The sequence below is a fragment of the Erinaceus europaeus genome, chromosome 11 (genome assembly GCF_950295315.1).
Source record: "Erinaceus europaeus chromosome 11, mEriEur2.1, whole genome shotgun sequence".
In the NCBI taxonomy this organism is placed as follows: Eukaryota; Metazoa; Chordata; class Mammalia; order Eulipotyphla; family Erinaceidae; genus Erinaceus; species Erinaceus europaeus.
Window position 1 is genome coordinate 89,587,736 of NC_080172.1, and position 18,680 is coordinate 89,606,415.

At 36.9% G+C, this 18,680-nt stretch overlaps 1 protein-coding gene across 2 annotated transcripts in view; it reads right to left on the reverse strand.

The window, feature by feature from the left end:
- Positions 1-651: 651 nt before the first annotated feature.
- VAV3 (vav guanine nucleotide exchange factor 3) overlaps positions 652-18,680 on the reverse strand; it is a 351,109-nt gene continuing 333,080 nt past the window's right edge. For both annotated transcript variants that reach the window (XM_060202170.1, XM_007528282.3), the window contains 2 exons: positions 3,629-3,780; positions 652-2,973 (listed from right to left, as the gene is read on the reverse strand). In XM_060202170.1, coding sequence (XP_060058153.1) covers positions 2,932-2,973; positions 3,629-3,780 — 194 coding nt within the window. In that variant the 3' untranslated portion in view covers positions 652-2,931. The remainder of the gene's footprint in view (positions 2,974-3,628; positions 3,781-18,680) is intronic.

Below are 18,680 nucleotides of genomic sequence, written 5' to 3' on the forward strand. Positions count from 1 at the left end.
CCATGTGAGAAGGATGCAGGAGAGTTCTGTTTGGTGATTAGTTTGGGTTAGTTTATGAATCGTTGTTCGTGAATAAAGAAATACAGCTTCCTGGCCCAGCCACGTGTGTCTGGTCGTCTCTGTTACCACCACCCCCCGCCCCGTGAAGCCAGCTCGGTTAAAACAACAGGTGTCAGCATACTTCCCTCACCCTAAATTTCCATCTTCCTCTACCCTGGATCCCTCACCCTAAATTTCCATCTTCCTCTACACTGGATCCTTTAATCCCTTTTCTCTTTCCAACCACTTTCCCCCTTTTGGTCCTAGGATCTGTTTAGATAGACTTCAGTTTATTAGTGTTTCTCTATGTATTTCCCCCTAGCTTTACTTCTTAAATTCTACCTATGAGTGAGACTGTTCAGCATTTATCTTTCTCCCCTTGGTTCACTTAACTGAACATGGTACCCTCTGTTTCCTTCCATGAAGTAGCTAAAAGACGATCTCACCTTTTCTTAGGGTTGAGTAGTATTCCATTGTGTATATACAAACCGCAACTTCCTTAACCACTTATCAGTCCTGAATCAAACTTGATGAATATTGAGGCTTCTAGCCCCATATTCATTATAAGGTGGGTGTATAATGAAATATAAAATATTTCAATATAAAGACTCATTCAACTCTGGAAAAATCACTTTAATACAAGTAGTAACTATTTATTGTATTGACATATTTACAAAATATTACAAAATGAAATATCACTCTAATTCAACATATTACATAAGGGCTTCATATAGAGAAGACAAAACTTATGGGAGGACATTTACTTCTGTCTTTGGTATTAGAAATCTACACAAATCCGCAGCATTTACAGTTTCCATTAGAAGTATTAACAAAGATGTAATTGGTAACATCATGAAAAGGAACTCTAATATCCTATTAGGAAGCTTCCTGGTCCATGAAATGCAACAAGAAGACCAAATACCACTTGCAAGGGAGGAAGTCTACTGGCTAAAATATTAATAAAACAAACAGTACAAGCTATAGTACTGTACACAGGAGTGTTTTGATTTGCCTGGAGCTGCTCTCTCTATGACAACATTTAGATGACAGTAACAGACAAAACATTCCTGAGACTCACAGCCCCAGATAAGACTTTATAAGAAAGAATCTGCTCCAAGAGTACAGCTTGAAAGCATAGCTTTTCCATACAGAACATTTCATAAAATTCATTTTCATGATCATTTTACACATATACAAAACAAAACTTGTTTTAGCAAATATTTTTTTCTAAAACACAATCACAGTTTACATAGTTCTGAGGTAAAGGTCCTGAAATCTATTCCTACTTGAGAAGTTCTAGCCCATTCAGAGTTTCTACAGGGAGATGTGTCCACAGAATGTCAAGTTCTTGAATGTGGCCTGGGGACAAGGCAGATCACACCTGCTATTCACCTCTCTCTACCAGCCATTGACACGCTCATCTTTGTGTAAATCTTTACAACAGCTCATTTCAGAGAGGGTCCAGCATTTTAGGAGTGAATGCATCTGATTTGGCTCTATTAAATTAATGCTTCTAATCTTGTTTTTTGTTTTTTTGTTTTTCATTTCAAATATGAAAGACTCTCTGAACCTTGTTGGAACACAACTTCTACCAGGGGAAAAGAATTCTATCAGGAAAGGGCCAAGTTAGTGTCTTACTTAATTTGATTGTCTTGACTGGGGATTGTGTGGCTCCCAGGGGAAGCATGTTGAGGCTTCTCACATACAAACTAAATATTTGGTCAAATAAATGTACTGTGATGCTGATCTGCATAACAGTTCATACACACCCATAAAGGACCTTCAATGGGGAGGCCCTGAGAGAGAAACGGTAGGCATCTGCAGTGAAGGACAGAGTAGCCTGGTGGCCATCTTCAGCTGTGCTTTCCTTCAAAACTCCTTGGCAAAGTTGTGGTGTTACAGCAAGTACTTTAGGAAAATATGGAAAGTCAGCAAAGCTTCCCTACACCTTCTTGTGTGTGGGAGGGACGAAGGGGGAGGAGGAAAAGAAATATGTTATGAGATGTTGCTTCTGTCAAACAGCTTACTATAAATCATAGCCCTTGTTTCTGTAAACAATGCCACTTAAGTCAGTTTACTTGAAACTACCAACCATGCACTATGCCCAGTCAAGATTATTTTCATAAAATGAGGTACTCGATTTCCAAAATAAGTCTATGGAATTGTGAAGGTTGTGAAAACTTTAATATGAGGACAGTTTCTTTTATGTTGTTCTTTTCATCTCTATACAGAAGCTTGTAAATATAATCAGGACATCAAATGGATAATTAAATTCCCTCTGGGCTAGAACATTTATGAGGCAAACCTGAGCATTTGCTTCTCTGTTTTATCATAAGTAACATCTGGAGGTAAGATGTTTGCCTGACAATGAGTCACCTACTGAGGCAATTTAAGACAAGTAATGCTGGACTTCTCCAGTAAGCTATCCAAGGGGCAGAACTCTAATTTCTCCTCATGCTGGGCAAGGCAAATTAAACTTCTGACTCTTCGTGCCATCAAAAAAATACTGAATGGTGCATGAGAAGAAAGTAAATATGTGTTAAATATTTACTAATGACTGGCATTCATGGTGTCTGGCTAGATGAAGTAACAAGGAAAAATAAACCAATGTAATCACAGGGCTCTTTTGAGATGAAAAGCTCTTGGCTTTGCCCAGGTCCCTGACAATGACAGACTGGCAGGCTCTTTCTTGCATAGCTCTAGGCAAGCTATTAATCTGTCAGTACCAGCATCTTTAGAAATCCTAGCATTAAGACTTAGGAGGAGGGAAGGAGGGAGGCTGTTGAATCACCAGAAATGTAGCTTAAAAAAAAAATTCAGTTAATTTAGAATGCTGTGCAGACTTCTGTTAATTTCGTCTCGGAAATTTCTGGTGCAATACAGGGTTGGAATTTATTCATCCTCTTCCACATATGTGGATGGAAACCAGCCCACCTAAAAAAAAAGAAAAAGAAAAACAACCAACATAGCAACATGACTTTGCTTGGCACTTTAAAGGTTTCTGTGACTATAACACTTTGTTTTTTTTTATAATATCCTGATTAAACTGGGATTTTTATGCCCACTATAGGTGGCAAATATTGGCTAAGTGACTCTTAGAAGTCAGACAGACTGAGTAATAGGCAAGAATAAAATAAGCTGAAACAAGATTCTAATCTGCAAGCACCAAATAAATAAGTAAATCAAGTGTCATTCAGGGTTCTACTACTTAATAGCTCCCATTTTCTACAGTTGAACAGAATATAAAGATTGAAGTACTATGCTCTATTCATTTCAATTTAGACCGACAGCTCTTACAGATATTTTGTACTACTCATAAAGTTTATGCTAGGAGATTGAGGGGCTGGATAGACCAAGACTGCTTGTCAACTGATTTCCAAATAGGAAAGTCATAAAATGTGCACAGGTGAACTCTTTTATGCCACTATCATAACCGGTTGGCTCTTATTCTTGAGTATCTGGGACTTTGTTAGGAGCAGGCTGGAGTAAAGGGGCTTGCTTCTCCCCAGCAACAGGATGGGAGCCAAATACCTGGCTGGTCCTGTTCACCAGCGAGGGGTGGGGGTGGGGGTGGGGGTGGGCAACTTACCCTGCCATTTACTTCTCCTCTCCACCACCCATTTGCACTCATTTTTGTGTAGATCTTCACAACATCTCCTTTCAGCAAGGACAATTCTCGCATATCTCTTGCACAGAAGTCATACCGAGCAATAGCAATACCCAGCACTTTGGGACTTAACACTATAAAGAAATGATGGAGAGTCAGAGTTGATTTGCAGTTTAACAACCATAAGAATCTAATCAGATGGATGTTATAGATGCTATCAAAATGCACAGCCGTGATCTCATTACAGACTAGTGAGAATGGCAAAGGAGCTTGAAAGCAGCAGAATTGCTGTTTCAATTCAATCAGGTATACGCAAGTTCATTTCATAACATTCAAAGAAGCATTGTTCTGTTTTCACACTCTTCATGAAAACTTTGAAACAGGACTAATTTAGGTTAAAACAAAAAGTTCATGTCTAAGGTACTATTTAAAGAAAGGATCAAACTAAAAATCATCTAAAACACTAACATTTCATATGATGGCTTCATAGACTAACTAGATCTTCTAAAATTAAAACTTGCTGTTTATTTTTTCACCTTAATCAATAAAATATAGAACTTTTTTTTATTTTGAATTTTTTTCCTGCTAAGATTCTATCACTTCTTCCTCCCCAAATCAATTCCTTTTTACACTTTAAAATGATTTAGGAGGAATTTGGTTATATTTTAGATGTAATATCACTTAAGGAGTTTAAATCTCAGAAAGAACACTGTCATTTATCTTTGTTTACAAAATAAATCCTGCCTTATAGAAAAGCTTTACTTAAAAATTCAATCAAAAATAATCTGCCTGTTTATTCATCATATATATATATATATATATATATATACATATATATATATATATATATATATATATATATATATATATATATATGTAATGTTTTTAACACTAGAAGGGCTAAGTTGTTCCCTTGCTCTGATCCACCTTATCCTAAAAGGAAAATTCCTTCAAGCTGTACTCTGGCTTCTCAATAGTATTTCGTAATATATTTGATATATTATATTTTTATACTTGTTGTTTTTGAGGGCTATGATGTATTTTCATTTACATGTCCAATGATTCTAAAAATAACTCTCCTGGGATTGGTGGGAAATTATGTCTTAAATTATAGGGGCCTTAAATATAAGAAAAAGAAACAAATGGGAAATGCTCTGTCTGATTTTTAACAATTCCCCATGCTTAGACAGTCATAGTTAAGAGCTGAAGAGCTTCCCAATAGGAGACAGACCTTCTGGCCTATCACTCATGGCTTTGCATAGAAAGTCAATTTTTTTCTCTCCTACTCTCCAAGTGTTGATCATAAGACAAATGAGTAGCAATGCTGTAGATTCCAAACTATCGAGGGAGTAAAATCAGTTATTTGTTTTTCAATTTGGACAGTGACCACTTCAGTAGTTGTCTCACTGAAAGCCATCCCATTTCTGAGGCTCTACTCTTAGAATTGCTGCACATAAAAACACCCCAATCACTAGCTGAAATGTACAACCTTGCACAGGTCTCTTACCCTCTCTAGGCCATATTTTTCTTAGGTCTATACTAGATGGTATCTAAAGTTCCTCTAGTTTTAAATTTTATGATTTCACTGGGACTAGCAGGTTTTCTTTTATCGAGAAAATATGTAACAAAATACGTTACCATAATGCACTACCTTCTATGCCAAATCAGTCTTCATTAGATTGTTTAATGTGAGAAATCAAGACCGAAATGCCCATGCACAAACTGATGGGCACAGAATTTTGGTCCCCTTCATTTTTGGAATGGAAAAACTTAAGCCTGGGCTTTTCTCAACTCAAATTTCTGATCCTCAAGAACTAATGTTTCTACAGTGTTTCATCCCTCCTTTTCTGCTTTTAGTGACACCATTCATTTTCAAACTATTCCCAACAAATAAAATCAAAATTTATTAGTGAAAGGCATAACATGAGCACACACAAAACACCATAGGAGTAAAATGTAGTGACAAACAATGACTTTATTACAGAGAAGGAGGAAGTGCATGGTGAGAATGTGGCTCCAGGGACTATTTGTGAGAAGATGTATCTACACGACAAGCCACACACACAGAAGTCAAAATATTTCATTTGCAAACAGAAGCAAGTTGAAAAGACATATAAAAGCAATAAAGCAGTACCTGACCAGAAAGGAGTAGAAGGGGGAACAAAGCTGTAGTCTGGAGGAGTTACAAAAGAAAACCCACAGAACAAAGAAGGGGCTTAGAGAAAGAAAGAAAAAGAGAGAAGCAAAAGAGCATTTAGGTATTGACAAAAACATCTCAACACAGCTATTTCATTGTTTATAATTACAAGAAAATTGTCACATCAAAACTGTAGCATCAAACTTCACTTTCATCCACTTCTCTCACCATATCTTTTTAAAAAATATTTTTATTTATTATTTATTCCCTTTTGTTACCCTTGTTGTTTTATTGTTGTAGTCATGACTGATGTCATTGTTGTTGGATAGGACAGAGAGAAATGAAGAGAGGAGGGGAAGACAGAGAGGGGGAGAGAAAGTGAAGCGACTCCTCTGCAGGTGGGGAGCTGGGGGCTCGAACTGGGGTCCTTACGCAGGTCCTTGCGCTTTGTGCCGCATGTGCTTAACCTGCTGTGTTACTGTCCGACTCCCTTCTCTCACCATTTCTAAATGAAAGGCACAGTCAAATATTGTATTTTCATTGACATTAGTTCTGTAATTAATAACTGCCCTGCCTGTCACATGTGAAAACAGCATACTGGTTCCATGTTGCCATCACTGAACCCCCTTCAATCCAAGGATGGCCTTCTCTACAGGGTGTTCAGTTCTCACTTTATTACCACAGTGGAAAGGGGCATTCTGTAAAGGCTTAATGTAAAAGAAGTTTCACATCAAAGCGATACAAAAGAAGAGCCTGTAGGATGGTTTTCAATCAAACAAGCAGAGGCTAGTATGTTAGGAGTCACACCTATTCCCCCATAAAAGTATACACATGCTAGTTTATCCGACACCCCTCCCTCAAAACAAGTCAAATCATTATGCATCTTATACAAGGGAAAGCAAATATGTTCTCAGAGTGTAGGAAGGTGACTAAACATTCTACACATTTGTATTTTCAAAAAACATTTCAACTTACTGCTAGGGATAAGAGCCAACATTGATTAAAGTTTTGAAGTATTAGATGCCCAGTTCAATGTTTCATATTCAGCACTTCATTTATTTACCACAAGTACTAAAAAATGAAGGACCTGATACCACTTCCCCTATATATTTTTGAAAAACTTATATTTGAAACTACACAATATAATTTCAGCCATAAGGCTTTAGCATGGCTTCACTGCCCTGCTTCTACCATTGTTCTCTAGGCCTCTCTGTATAAAACTAGTTGTTGATACCATAGCAGCTGAAATAGAAAAATAAAGTGAAGTGATGCATTTTTCCTAGTATTTATTCTCCCCTTCCTCTATGTAATAAGTTATTTAGTGAGTTATATTTTCCTTGAACAAAGATCAATTTTCTCAGCCGTCTTACTGATTGGCGAAGGTGTAGCTAATCAAATAGAAGCTAAAACATGTTAAGACAGCTTCTAGTATGTTTCCTGGTGAGGCAGTTGGCATATGTCCTCATCTCTATTTTTGGTATTTCATGGAATTTACATTTTTATTTTAAAATGCAGTCATACATGCCATTATAGCTAATTTTACAATCTGCACAATTCACTGATTGCCATATAACATACATAGTACAATGTCTGTTAGAGTGAGTGAAATGAATAGATGAGAAGTTGTCATCTCTAATTTAACAAGGAAAGTAGCACATATCTAATTCTATTATGGGCAGAAAGTCTGATACCATGACTCATATCTTAACACCTGCAAAGATTTTAGTTAAAATCATTCATCCTACACATTACTACTAGCAGACTTAGAATGCTTTCCTTTAACAGTTCTGGAGCATCCATCCCTGATTCTATTTCTGGGACTATTTTATCCATTAAGTGACAAACGAAGATTGCATTTCTTCAAAAAGTCTAATGAAGTTAATTTAGACCCAAAGATATGTTAGCTCTACAAAAGAAAATGAGAACTGCACTTTAAATAATCTTAATAAGAAGTATGAAATCAGATAATAGGTAATTTTAAAATACTGAATACTAAAAAAGCTATCAGGGGAGGGAATGGGATATGGAGATCGGGTGGTGGGAATTGTGTGGAACTGTACCCCTCTTATCCTATGGTTTTGCTAATGTTTCCTTTCTTAAATAAAAAAAAATACTGAATACTCTTGAAATAATATGGGTGATGCTTCAAATACTAATGTTAATGTGCTACATGAACTCTGTAATAAAGTTCTAAAACACTTTCTATGTCAAGTAGCTACACATTTGAATCTTAGATCTAAGCTAAATCATTAAAATATTAGTGAAATGATTGTTGTACGCTATTGTTAGAACTTGTCCCATCTGCTAGCTTTCCTCTAAACAAATTTATCCTCCAGTGAGTGAACATGTTCCTGGCTATATTGTGGTTCCTGACCTGAATCCCAGTCTGTAATCCCAGTCTACTGAATTATCTCTGCAAACTAGCTTTGCAAAGTGAGTGTACAATCTGACTTTCTCTGTTCACTGTCTTTTCCCTCTGAAATGTCTTCACTGAATGCTCAGCTCCACCTGTCAATCCTAAACTAAGACAGCTCTATTTCTTTTTTTAAATATTTATTTATTTATTCCCTTTTGTTGCCCTTGTTGTTTTACTGTTGTAGTTATTATTATTGTTATTGATGTTATCGTTGTTGGATAGGACAGAGAGAAATGGAGAAAGGAGGGGAAGACAGAGAGGGGGAGAGAAAGACAGACACCTGCAGACCTGCTTCACCGCCTGTGAAGTGACTCCCCTGCAGGTGGGGAGCTGGGGGCTGGAACCAGGATCCTTATGCCCGTCCTTGCCCTTTGCATCACATGTGCTTAACCCGCTGCACTACTGCCAGACTCCCAACAGCTGTATTTCTTAACTGGTCTTGTTCAAACTTTCCAGTTTCCTATTTATTCTAAATAGTGGCTTTCAGCTACTCATTCCAATTCCAAATAGACATTCATTATTCCATATCCTAAATTATATATACCCTTGACCTGCATTCCATGGCACTTCATAGACTAAGCATAATCTTGTTTTTCCAAGCAAGTTTTTCACAATTTTTCCATACAAACATTTTTTAAACAGACAAAATTTCTAATACTAGACTCTCAGTTTAATTTTCAACTCCAAACCCCTGCTCTTTCTGGAATACTGTTCCTCCACTTTGCCTTTGGTAATCTTTTTTTTTTTTTTTTTTTTTTTGCCTCCAAGGTTGTCGCTGGGGCTTGGTGCCTGTACTACAAATCTACTGCTCCTGGAGATCATTTTTTTCCCTTTTGTTGCCCTTTTTGTTTATCATTGTTGTTGTTGGATAGGACAGAGAGAAATTGAGAGAGGAGGGGAAGATAGAGAGGGAGAGAAAGACATATATCTAAAGACCTGCTTCACCACCTGTGAAGTGAAGCCCCTGCAGGTGGGGAGCCAGGGGTTTGAACTGGGATCCTTACACCAGTCCTTGTGCTTTTCACCAGGTGTGCTTAACCTGCCTGGCCCCTGCTTCTGCTAATCTTAACTTGCCTGTCTCCAAAGATAATCTCTAATGCCTTCTATGAGCCTTCCCTGACCAACCCAGACCACACTTATCCCCTTTTTGTATGTTCTAGCCATCTGTTAGGCATTACTTTACCACACCTCCTATCTCTGCTGTTTAATTACTGCATGTGCTCCTGAATTGTATCTCCAATTAATCATTGACTCTGGGGAGCAGAGGCTAGTTCTTATATCACTTCTCTGTTCCCAAAGATCATGTCTAGTGCTGAACAACTAAAGCTATTGAATGGACAGGAATCTCAGCACGTTGGTTATGTCTCCTTCTTCTGCCTGACTAGCTTATCTTTTGATCACTTAAGATTCCCAACAACATAAAGGAAAGAATGTGAAGTATGTTCAGGTTTTATTGCACAGGGCCCCCAAGAGCTGTACACTATCAATGATACTCCTGCAATAACAACATTTTTTTTTCTGAGATGCTGAAAAGCTAGTAAATGCTGTATGCCTCATGGCATTAAACATACTGTATGGTTGAGGGGATCTTCTTAGTTGTAAAAGGTTAATCAGTTTTTTTTCCAACCAACTGGATAGCTCATGGCCAAACACTGTAAGAAGTGTTAGGGATGGTACTTTTTAACACATTGTAGCATGACTTACTATCACCAGATTTTCTCTATAAAAGCTTTGCTTCTCTCTGGCACCAAGTTCTAATATGGCAAATGAGAATTTGAATGCCAGAAACCTATGAAGGAAAGAGTGTAAAATCACGTATTTCTCCAGAGAAGCATGTGTTTAAACCAATGATGTATTTGATAATAATATTTTTGCAGGATGGTTTAAAGTGCAAATCATATTTACTGACAATGTACCCAATCATTTCTATACATATATAGATACATATTTCCTTCACTAAACACCTACTATATCAATGAGTAAATAATGTAAGAATATTGGTAGGTACATATCCTGGAATGGAGTGAGAGATAGTCCAGAAACAGTAACATTCAAATGGGAATGAAGTCACACTATCTCCTAACTCTTCCACTTCCTAAGCTAAGAATCACTTCACTTCTCAGTATTATACATTACCATCAGTTTGACATCATTCTGTGGAAGTTCTTGAATTTTTTTCCATATTAGCACTCACTAAGAGAATATTAGTTCAGTGTTAACACCTTTTTTATTTAAAAAAAAAAAAACACTTTCAAAGGCCATGCTTTACCTACAGGTTGAACTTAACTCCTTCCTTAAACACTTTCAACAACTTACTCAGAAACACCATCACATTCAGTCATGTCTCTGGTAATTTTTACACACAGATGACATGATGATACTTGGCATACAAACGAGCTAAACTTTTTTTGAACATTAGCAACTAGGTGATTCATGGTTTAGTGACTTAGAATTTCTAATAAGAAATTGCTATAAATATAATATTTGCGGGGTCGGGTGGTGGCGCAATGGGTTAAGCGCACGTGGCGCAAAGCGCAGGGACCGGCATAAGGATCCCGGTTCGAGCCCCCGGCTCCCCACCTGCAGGGGAGTCACTTCACAGGCGGTGAAGCAGGTCTGCAGGTGTCTATCTTTCTCTCCCCCTCTCTCTGTCTTCCCCTCTTCTCTCCATTTCTCTCTGCTCTATCCAACAACAAAGCAACGTCAACAATGGCAATAATAACCGCAACGAGGCTGCAACAACTAGGGCAACAAAAAGGGGGAAAAAATGGCCTCCAGGAGCGGTGGATTCATGGTGCAGGCACCGAGCCCAGCAATAACCCTGGAGGAGAAAAAAAAAAGAAAAAAAATATATAATATTTGCTTCTGGATAGAGACAGAGAGAGACTGGGAAGGAAGGAGTAGATAGAGAACTGCTTCATTGTTTTGAAGTTTCTCTCCTACAAGTGAGGAACAAGAGCTGGAACCCAGGTCCTTGTGCATGGCAAATGTATACTCTCTATCAGATTTGCCACTGCGTGGCACCAATTACTATCATTATTATTACATATCAACTTTTGCAAAGCATATAAACAAAACCCAAAGTGTTAGCATGGTCTAATTAAAACATAAGTTGCCTGGTAGGTAACTTGGAAATAGAACTAAGCATAAAAAGTCACTAACGAGAAAAAATGTGTATAAAGTCTCTTTTATTGTTATGGAAATTATACTATTTAGCACTGCTAGGAATTTCAGATTTATATGTAACTAGTTTATCAAGATATGTACTTGATTCAAATTCTTATTCTTTAAAAATAAGTTTGCATTTGTTAAATAATTAATGTGACATGCACTGTGCTAAGTAGATGCTATAGGCTATATAACAAATATGATAGCATCAGTAGTTTACAAATTAGTGATGAGACTATAAGAACAAATAGAGAAATAAAAGTTATTTTGGATTAAAAATGGTTGAAATGGACTTTAGGCCTCACTTGTGCCCTCAGTTAAAAATAATCTCCAATCTTCCAGTTGCTCAAGCCAAAAACTTTTGAGTCATCTTGAATCTTTTCTTACTATTCTATCTCACATCTCATATATCCGGTTGTCTTAAGTGAGTCATCTTCAAAATATATCACCTATATGGCTCCATGTTGGCCCAAGTTGCCACTATCTTTTACCTGGATTGCCATGTGCATCTCCTAAATGTTCTTTATGTTTCTACTTTTTCCCTTTGATTTCATGGTCCTTTATTCAACACAGAAGCCAGAGAAGCCACGTTAAGGCATATTCTGAGTGCCAGTTCAGCTCATCCAGTAGAGTATACATCTTGCCATGTATGAGGACCCAGGTTTAAGCTCTTGGTCACCACATGAGAACACCATTCAAAGTCAAAAGGGAGGCTTTATAAGGGTGGGAGGGGGGGAAGACCATGAGCATGGAAAAGTGCTACAGAGTCTCTTTCTCCCTACCTCTCTCTCTCTCTTTCTTTTCCCTCTGGTTTCTATTTTTCACCCTTTATATAGAAAAAGAAGAGAAAAGAAAAAACCTCCCCCCCAAAAAGTCCACAGAGCATGGAAGAATTACATTTCACTGGAAACAAAAATAAACTAAATGGATAAAGGGTTTGGATGTTAGACCAAAAACTATCAAGTACTTAGAGGAAAATATAGGTAGCACTCTTTTAAAATTATTTTTATTAATTTATTTATTAGATGGAGATATAGGAAAATATAGGTAGCACTATTTTAAAATTATTTTTATTAATTTATTTATTAGATGGAGATATAGGAAAATATAGGTACACTATTTTAAAATTATTTTTATTAATGTATTTATTAGATGGAGATAGCCAGAAATAAATTGTTAGAGGGAGACAGACAGGGAGAGAGAAAGAGACACTTGCAGCACTGCCTCACCATTTGGGAAGCTTTCCCCCTGCAGGTGGAGACCAGGGGCTCGGACCTGGGTCCTGGCACATTGTAACCTGTGGCTCAAACATTGACCTGCAGCACTCTTTCCCATCTAAATTTATAGGCATTTTTAATTATACAAATCCAATTGCAAGGAAGACTCCAAGAAGAATAAATCAATGGGACCACATCAAATTGAAAAGCTTCTGCACAGAAAAGGAAACCACCACCCAAACAAAGAGACTCCTTATAGAATGGGAGAAGATTTTCACATGCTGCACATCAGATGAAAGGCTGATAACCAAATTATATACAAACTCAACAAACTCAGGAAAAGAGAAAAAAAAAAGCAACAACATCCAACAAATGGGGAGAGAATATAAACAGAATATTCACCACAGGAGAGATCCAAAAGGCCAACAGACATATGAAAAAATGCTCCAGGTCATTGATTATCAGAGAAATGCAAATAAAGACAATAAGGAAACACCACTTCACTCCATTCAGAATGCCACACATTAGAAAGGATAGTAGCAACAAATGCTAGAGAGGTTGTGGGGGCAAAAGTATCCTCCTAGGAATGTAAATTGGTTCACCTCCTATGGAGAACAGCTTGGAGAACTCTTAGAAGGCTAGATATGGACCTACCCTATGAACCAGAAATTCCTCTCTCGGGGCTATATCTAAAGAATCAAACATAGTTCTCCCAAAAGATCTGTATATACCTATGTTCATAGCAGCACAATTTGTAAAAGCTAAAACCTGGAGACAACCTAGGTACCTAACAATAGGTGAGTGGCTGAGAAAGTTGTGGTATATACACACAGTGGAATACTACTCAGCTATTAAGAATGATGAATTCACCTTCTTCACCTCATCATGGACAGAGCTTGAAGGAATCATGTTAAGATAACACCCCCCACCCCAAATGATGAATATGGGATGATCTCAGTCATGCGCAAAGGTTGAGAAACAAGAACAAAAGGGGAAAAACAAAGCAAAGCAGAACTTGGGCTGGGTCTGGTATATTGCACCAATGTAAAGTACTCTTGGGGGAGGAAGGAGCTGTCAGGTCCTGAGGGATGATGGTGTAGGAGGACCTAGGCTGTGGGGTGGGAGCATTTTGCAGAAAATTGAGAAATTTTACATATGTTCCAACAAGTGTATCTACTGTAAACCATAAAAACACAAGTACATCCAACTGTAATTACTGTAAACCATTAAGCTCCCCCCAATAAAATAAAATAATTACATAGTAGTGAAGTTCTTAGAACAACAAATAAAACACATCTCCACTGCTTAAATGACTTAACTGACTTTTCTTTTTTATCAGAGTAAAGTTAAAGCTATGTATGGTCTTATATAATTTGGCCTTTTTAAAATCTCTGACTTCATCTTGCTTGTTCAGCTTTGGCGACATTATTTGTGCTATGTCCTTTGCACTGACTATTTACTCTCTACCTCCTTAAATCTTTAATTCTTCTAAGTAATGAAGCTATAAGCATGGGTTTACATGTATTATTTCTAATATGTGCTTTTTATGTTTCCTTAAATGTGATAATTTTATGAGACTATATTAAATCACTAATAAAACATTTAAAAGTGAAAAAAAGAAGTTATAGGGTCCATACTTAATTCAATACTATTCTGCAGTTAAGAGGAAAGTGAAAAGAGATGGTAAATAGCTATGTTAAGTAAAATTTCTGAAACTATACCAGAAAAAAAAAGTTCAAAAAGAAATCAGTTGCTTCAGAGACTAACAAACATAAGCTTACTTAAGTGTTCAAATTCAAGAACCTCTCTAGAACCCTAACTCGCTATGAAAAGTTAGAAACAGGTTTGGAGTATTGATCAGCCTGCCAATATCCATGTCCAATGGAAAAGCAATTGCAGAAGCCAGACATTCCACCTTCTGTACCCCATAAAGAATTCTGGTCCAAACTCCCAGAGGAATAAAGAATAGGGAAGTTTCCAATGGAGGGGATGGGATACAGAACTCTGGTGATAGGAACTGTATGGAATTATAACCCTATTATCTTAAAATCATTATTAAATCACTAAAATTTTTTTAAATGCAATGAAAGAGACTAGTATTTAAAAGTTTCTGGGGCTGGATGGTGGCATGCCTGGTTGAGCACACACATTACAATGTGTAAGAACTTAGGTTCAAGATCCCAGCCTCCACCTTCAGGGAGGAAGCTACACAAGTGGTAAAATAGTGCTGCAGGTGTGTGTGTGTGTGTGTGTCTCTCTTTGCCTTCCCCTTCCCTCTCAATTTCTGTCTCTATTCAAAACAAATAAATAAAAATTTAAAAAAGAGAGAGAGAAAAGAAAAAGTTCCTACTGGTCTTATGAGAATTTTTATATTTGAGGTCTTTAGGTACAGGAAATTATTCTTTGCATTCTTGTGTGTTGTGCAGTTAAATTACATGTAACCCTTAAAGGCATGTGTGATATGGTGTTTGGTGCAAGTATAGGCTCATGATTGTTGAATACATAAAGCAATTAATGAACGAATACTATAGCTGAGTGCCCAGCTCCTCATGCTAAAGAAAAGGATTGGAAACTTAAAACCTACTAGCTTTTGCATATGTGAAATGCAGTAGTGGGAGCAGCTTATCTCAGTGCTAAGTTTTCAAAATAAAAGAAAAATAAGTATAAATGTTCACAGCACTAAAGCTAAGAGACCAGAAACAACCCCTCCCCAGTCCAAATCATGACCCTACTATTGTTTACTAGCTGTGTGACCCAAGAGAAGTGAATCAACCCCTGAAGGTCTCTTTTGCCCATCACTGTAATGAGGTTCTTCACAAGAGAAAAAAAAAAGTCCTCAGCATTGTTTCTTAGATTTAAGAGGGTAGACCAAATTTTAGGGAGAAAAAAAAAAGAATTTTCTCCTTTTTATGGTAAGTTTCTATTTGTTTTTACAGGAAAAGACTAGAAAAACCAAAGCCTTGGATAAGGGCTGCCATATGAGGGCACTATTATTAATCAGGTTACATCACATTCATCAAGACAAGTCTTCCTGTTTTTACTTCAAAGTCAAACTTTATGAGACAGGGAAGTGTAGAAAATAATAGATACTTACAACATAAACATTGCTTTTTGAACTTCAAAACTTTTTAAAACAATGATTTTAAATTTATATCTGTAAGCTATATTTTAGGGATCTGATTATTGACTAGTGATTTTTAATTCTATCTGACTTGGGATTAAAATGTATTATAGCACTTAGTAAATATTTGAAGCAAGCACATAAAAAAGGCAATCCCAGAATGACCAAGTAATAAAGATATGCAACTATAGTTCACCAATATGTAGCATATATATATATATATATATGCTATATATAGCATATACATTGCAACTACCTTGGCTCACTGAGTAGTGTATATACTGGGGCAATACAGGTGAACTGCAGAAATGGGAGCAAAGTTACAAGGATAAAAATGGACTTTGAGGGGCTAAGCGGTGACACATCTGGTTGAGCACACACATTACAGTGCCAGAGGACCCAGGTTCCAGCCCCTGGTCTCCACTTGCACAGGGGAAAGCTTCACAAGTGGTGAAGTAGGCCTACAGGTGTCTCTCTGCCTCTTACCCTCCCTATCTCCCCTCCCCTCTCGATTTATCTCTGTCTCTATCCAATAATAAGTAAATAAAAATAATAAAAAGAGAAACAAAAATATTGAAAAAAAACATTAAGAAAGAACTTTGAAATTAACTTTTGTTAATTTGTTAAGTGAGGGTAATGTAATATTTTACAGTGGATAATACTATGGAAATAATAGAAAAACTTAATCATGGGAGTCTGGCAGTAGTGCAGTGGGTTAAGTGCATGTAGTATGTGACGCGAAGCGCAAGGACCTGTGTAAGGATCCCGTTTGAAGTCCCTGCCTCCCCACCTGCAGGGGAGTCGCTTCACAGGTGGTGAAGCAGGTTTGCAGGTGTATATCTTCTCTCCACCCTCTGTCTTCCCCTCCTTTCTCCATTTCTCTCTGTCCTTTCTAACAACAAGGATATCAATAACAACAATAATAACTGCAACAATAAGAAACAAAGGCAACAAAAGGGGAAATAAATAAATATAAAAAATCATTTATGATCTCTGGCAGCAGATCCAAGACCACTGAAGAAGAGAGGCAGGAGGTATATGAGTGGGGCTGAGAACCAACTGTGAAGGAAGGAGACAATATGGTGGAGGGTGTGGTGTGCTGACACCTATCATGGAGAAATAAGAAACTATAAACTTGTGACAATAGTCTTGCAAATAATTATTTCCCCAAAAAGTGATTAATTAAAAATAATATCAAGTGCCAGGTAGATAGGTAGGTGGCTATCCAAGACTCTCATGCCAGAGGCACCAAATGTCTCAGGTTCAATTCCCATCACCACGACAAGTCACAGCTGAACAGTACTCTGATAAAATAGTAATAATAACAACAGCAACAGCAGTAGGAATTAAAACATATGGTACTTCCTATGTGTCATGCATTATTCTAAGTATATCATATTTATTAACTCCTTCCAAACTCATGAGTATTATAGTCTGAGATGGTGTTGCATGATGAAGTAAACTAGGAAAACTTGTTTTTCTGTATCATATAGGCAGCACTTCTAGTTCATCTGATAAAGGAACCTTTTACAGTACTTTGACTGGGCTGTAGTATTCATAGAATACTCCACTGGATATTTTCACTAAATGTATGTAGACTAGAGCTGAAATATAGAATTGTGGTAATGACCATTCGAGATGAATTACATGGTTCTCTTCCTCTACATTTCACAGTGTCCAGACCAACAGGCCTGCAAGTTTTTCATGGGAACTTTCATGATTAGCGGTATTTTTTTTTCTTAAGGAAACATTTCTTCAGAAATGCTAAAATCCATTGAAAACACCTTATCATATTATAGTGAAGAAAATAAGGACAGAGGACTATGGTTACGTTGAACACTCTCAAGGTATGGGAAAGAAAGTAAAATCTAAATCAAGTGTGTGCTTGAGGAGTTTGTTTGAAGGAGCACATTTCTTCCACTACTTCACTTCAATGAAACTAATATATGGTTAAGGCGTTATTAGCATGTTTCAGGAATTATTAAGAATAAAAAAAGATATAAATTGACTTAATCGGGCCAGTGGACTAGCCCACTTGGATAGCATCCTGCTTTGGCATGTGTGTGAGTAAGGTTAGTCTGCCTGCCACTACATTGAGGGAAGCTTTGGTACTATGGTCTCTATCACTGTCTCTCTACTCTACTGTAAATAAACAAACAAATAAATAAATAAATCTAATTAATTATGAGTGGTACATATTTTTAAGTTTGCAAATCACTGGTTATAATGACTTTAAAGCACTTTGTCAAATGGTTAATAGAATAAAGGATATACATTCATTAAAATAAAAAAAAAAACTACACAAAGGAGAAGCTACAAAAACCTTACTGTGACTTTTACTTTTCCCTATAGATACTGACAAGGTACTAATGACTAAGTAAGATCTTGTCATTTTTTTAAGGAACTCCTATAGTAAGCTGACCGTATTTTGTTTTTAAGACCACCCATCTTTCCATGCACTTTACACACCAACTATGCAAAGGATTTAAATACCTACCACATCTCCCATAAACCTCTGGCTCTGGCTTCTCTATTTTAGCCCTTTCTGAATGCCTGCTTCATGAAAAGCATCTTGCAAAGTACAATTTATGAGAAATAAGCAAAAGAAACTTATTTCCAGAGATACAAGGAATAATTCAGAAAGAAATCATTAGACCTATATAAAATACTAGGTTGTACATAAATTGTGAAGTATTAGTGGTTCATAAAATTTGATAATCAATATAGATCATTCTTCTTTGTGCAGACTGTATTCTAAGCCACTGGTAAGAATATGTACTAAGATTTTTGTATAAAACTGAATGTATCACCTTTCTCCTATACCTGCCATGTCTCTTCCAATCATTTAAGAATACTTTATATCGTACTCATGCAACTTCCATCTCAATGTCTTCACCCAATTAACTAAACCACCTAAACATACCCATATGTATCCACTATCATTGTTCAGCTTATGTTCAAATTACAGTCATCCC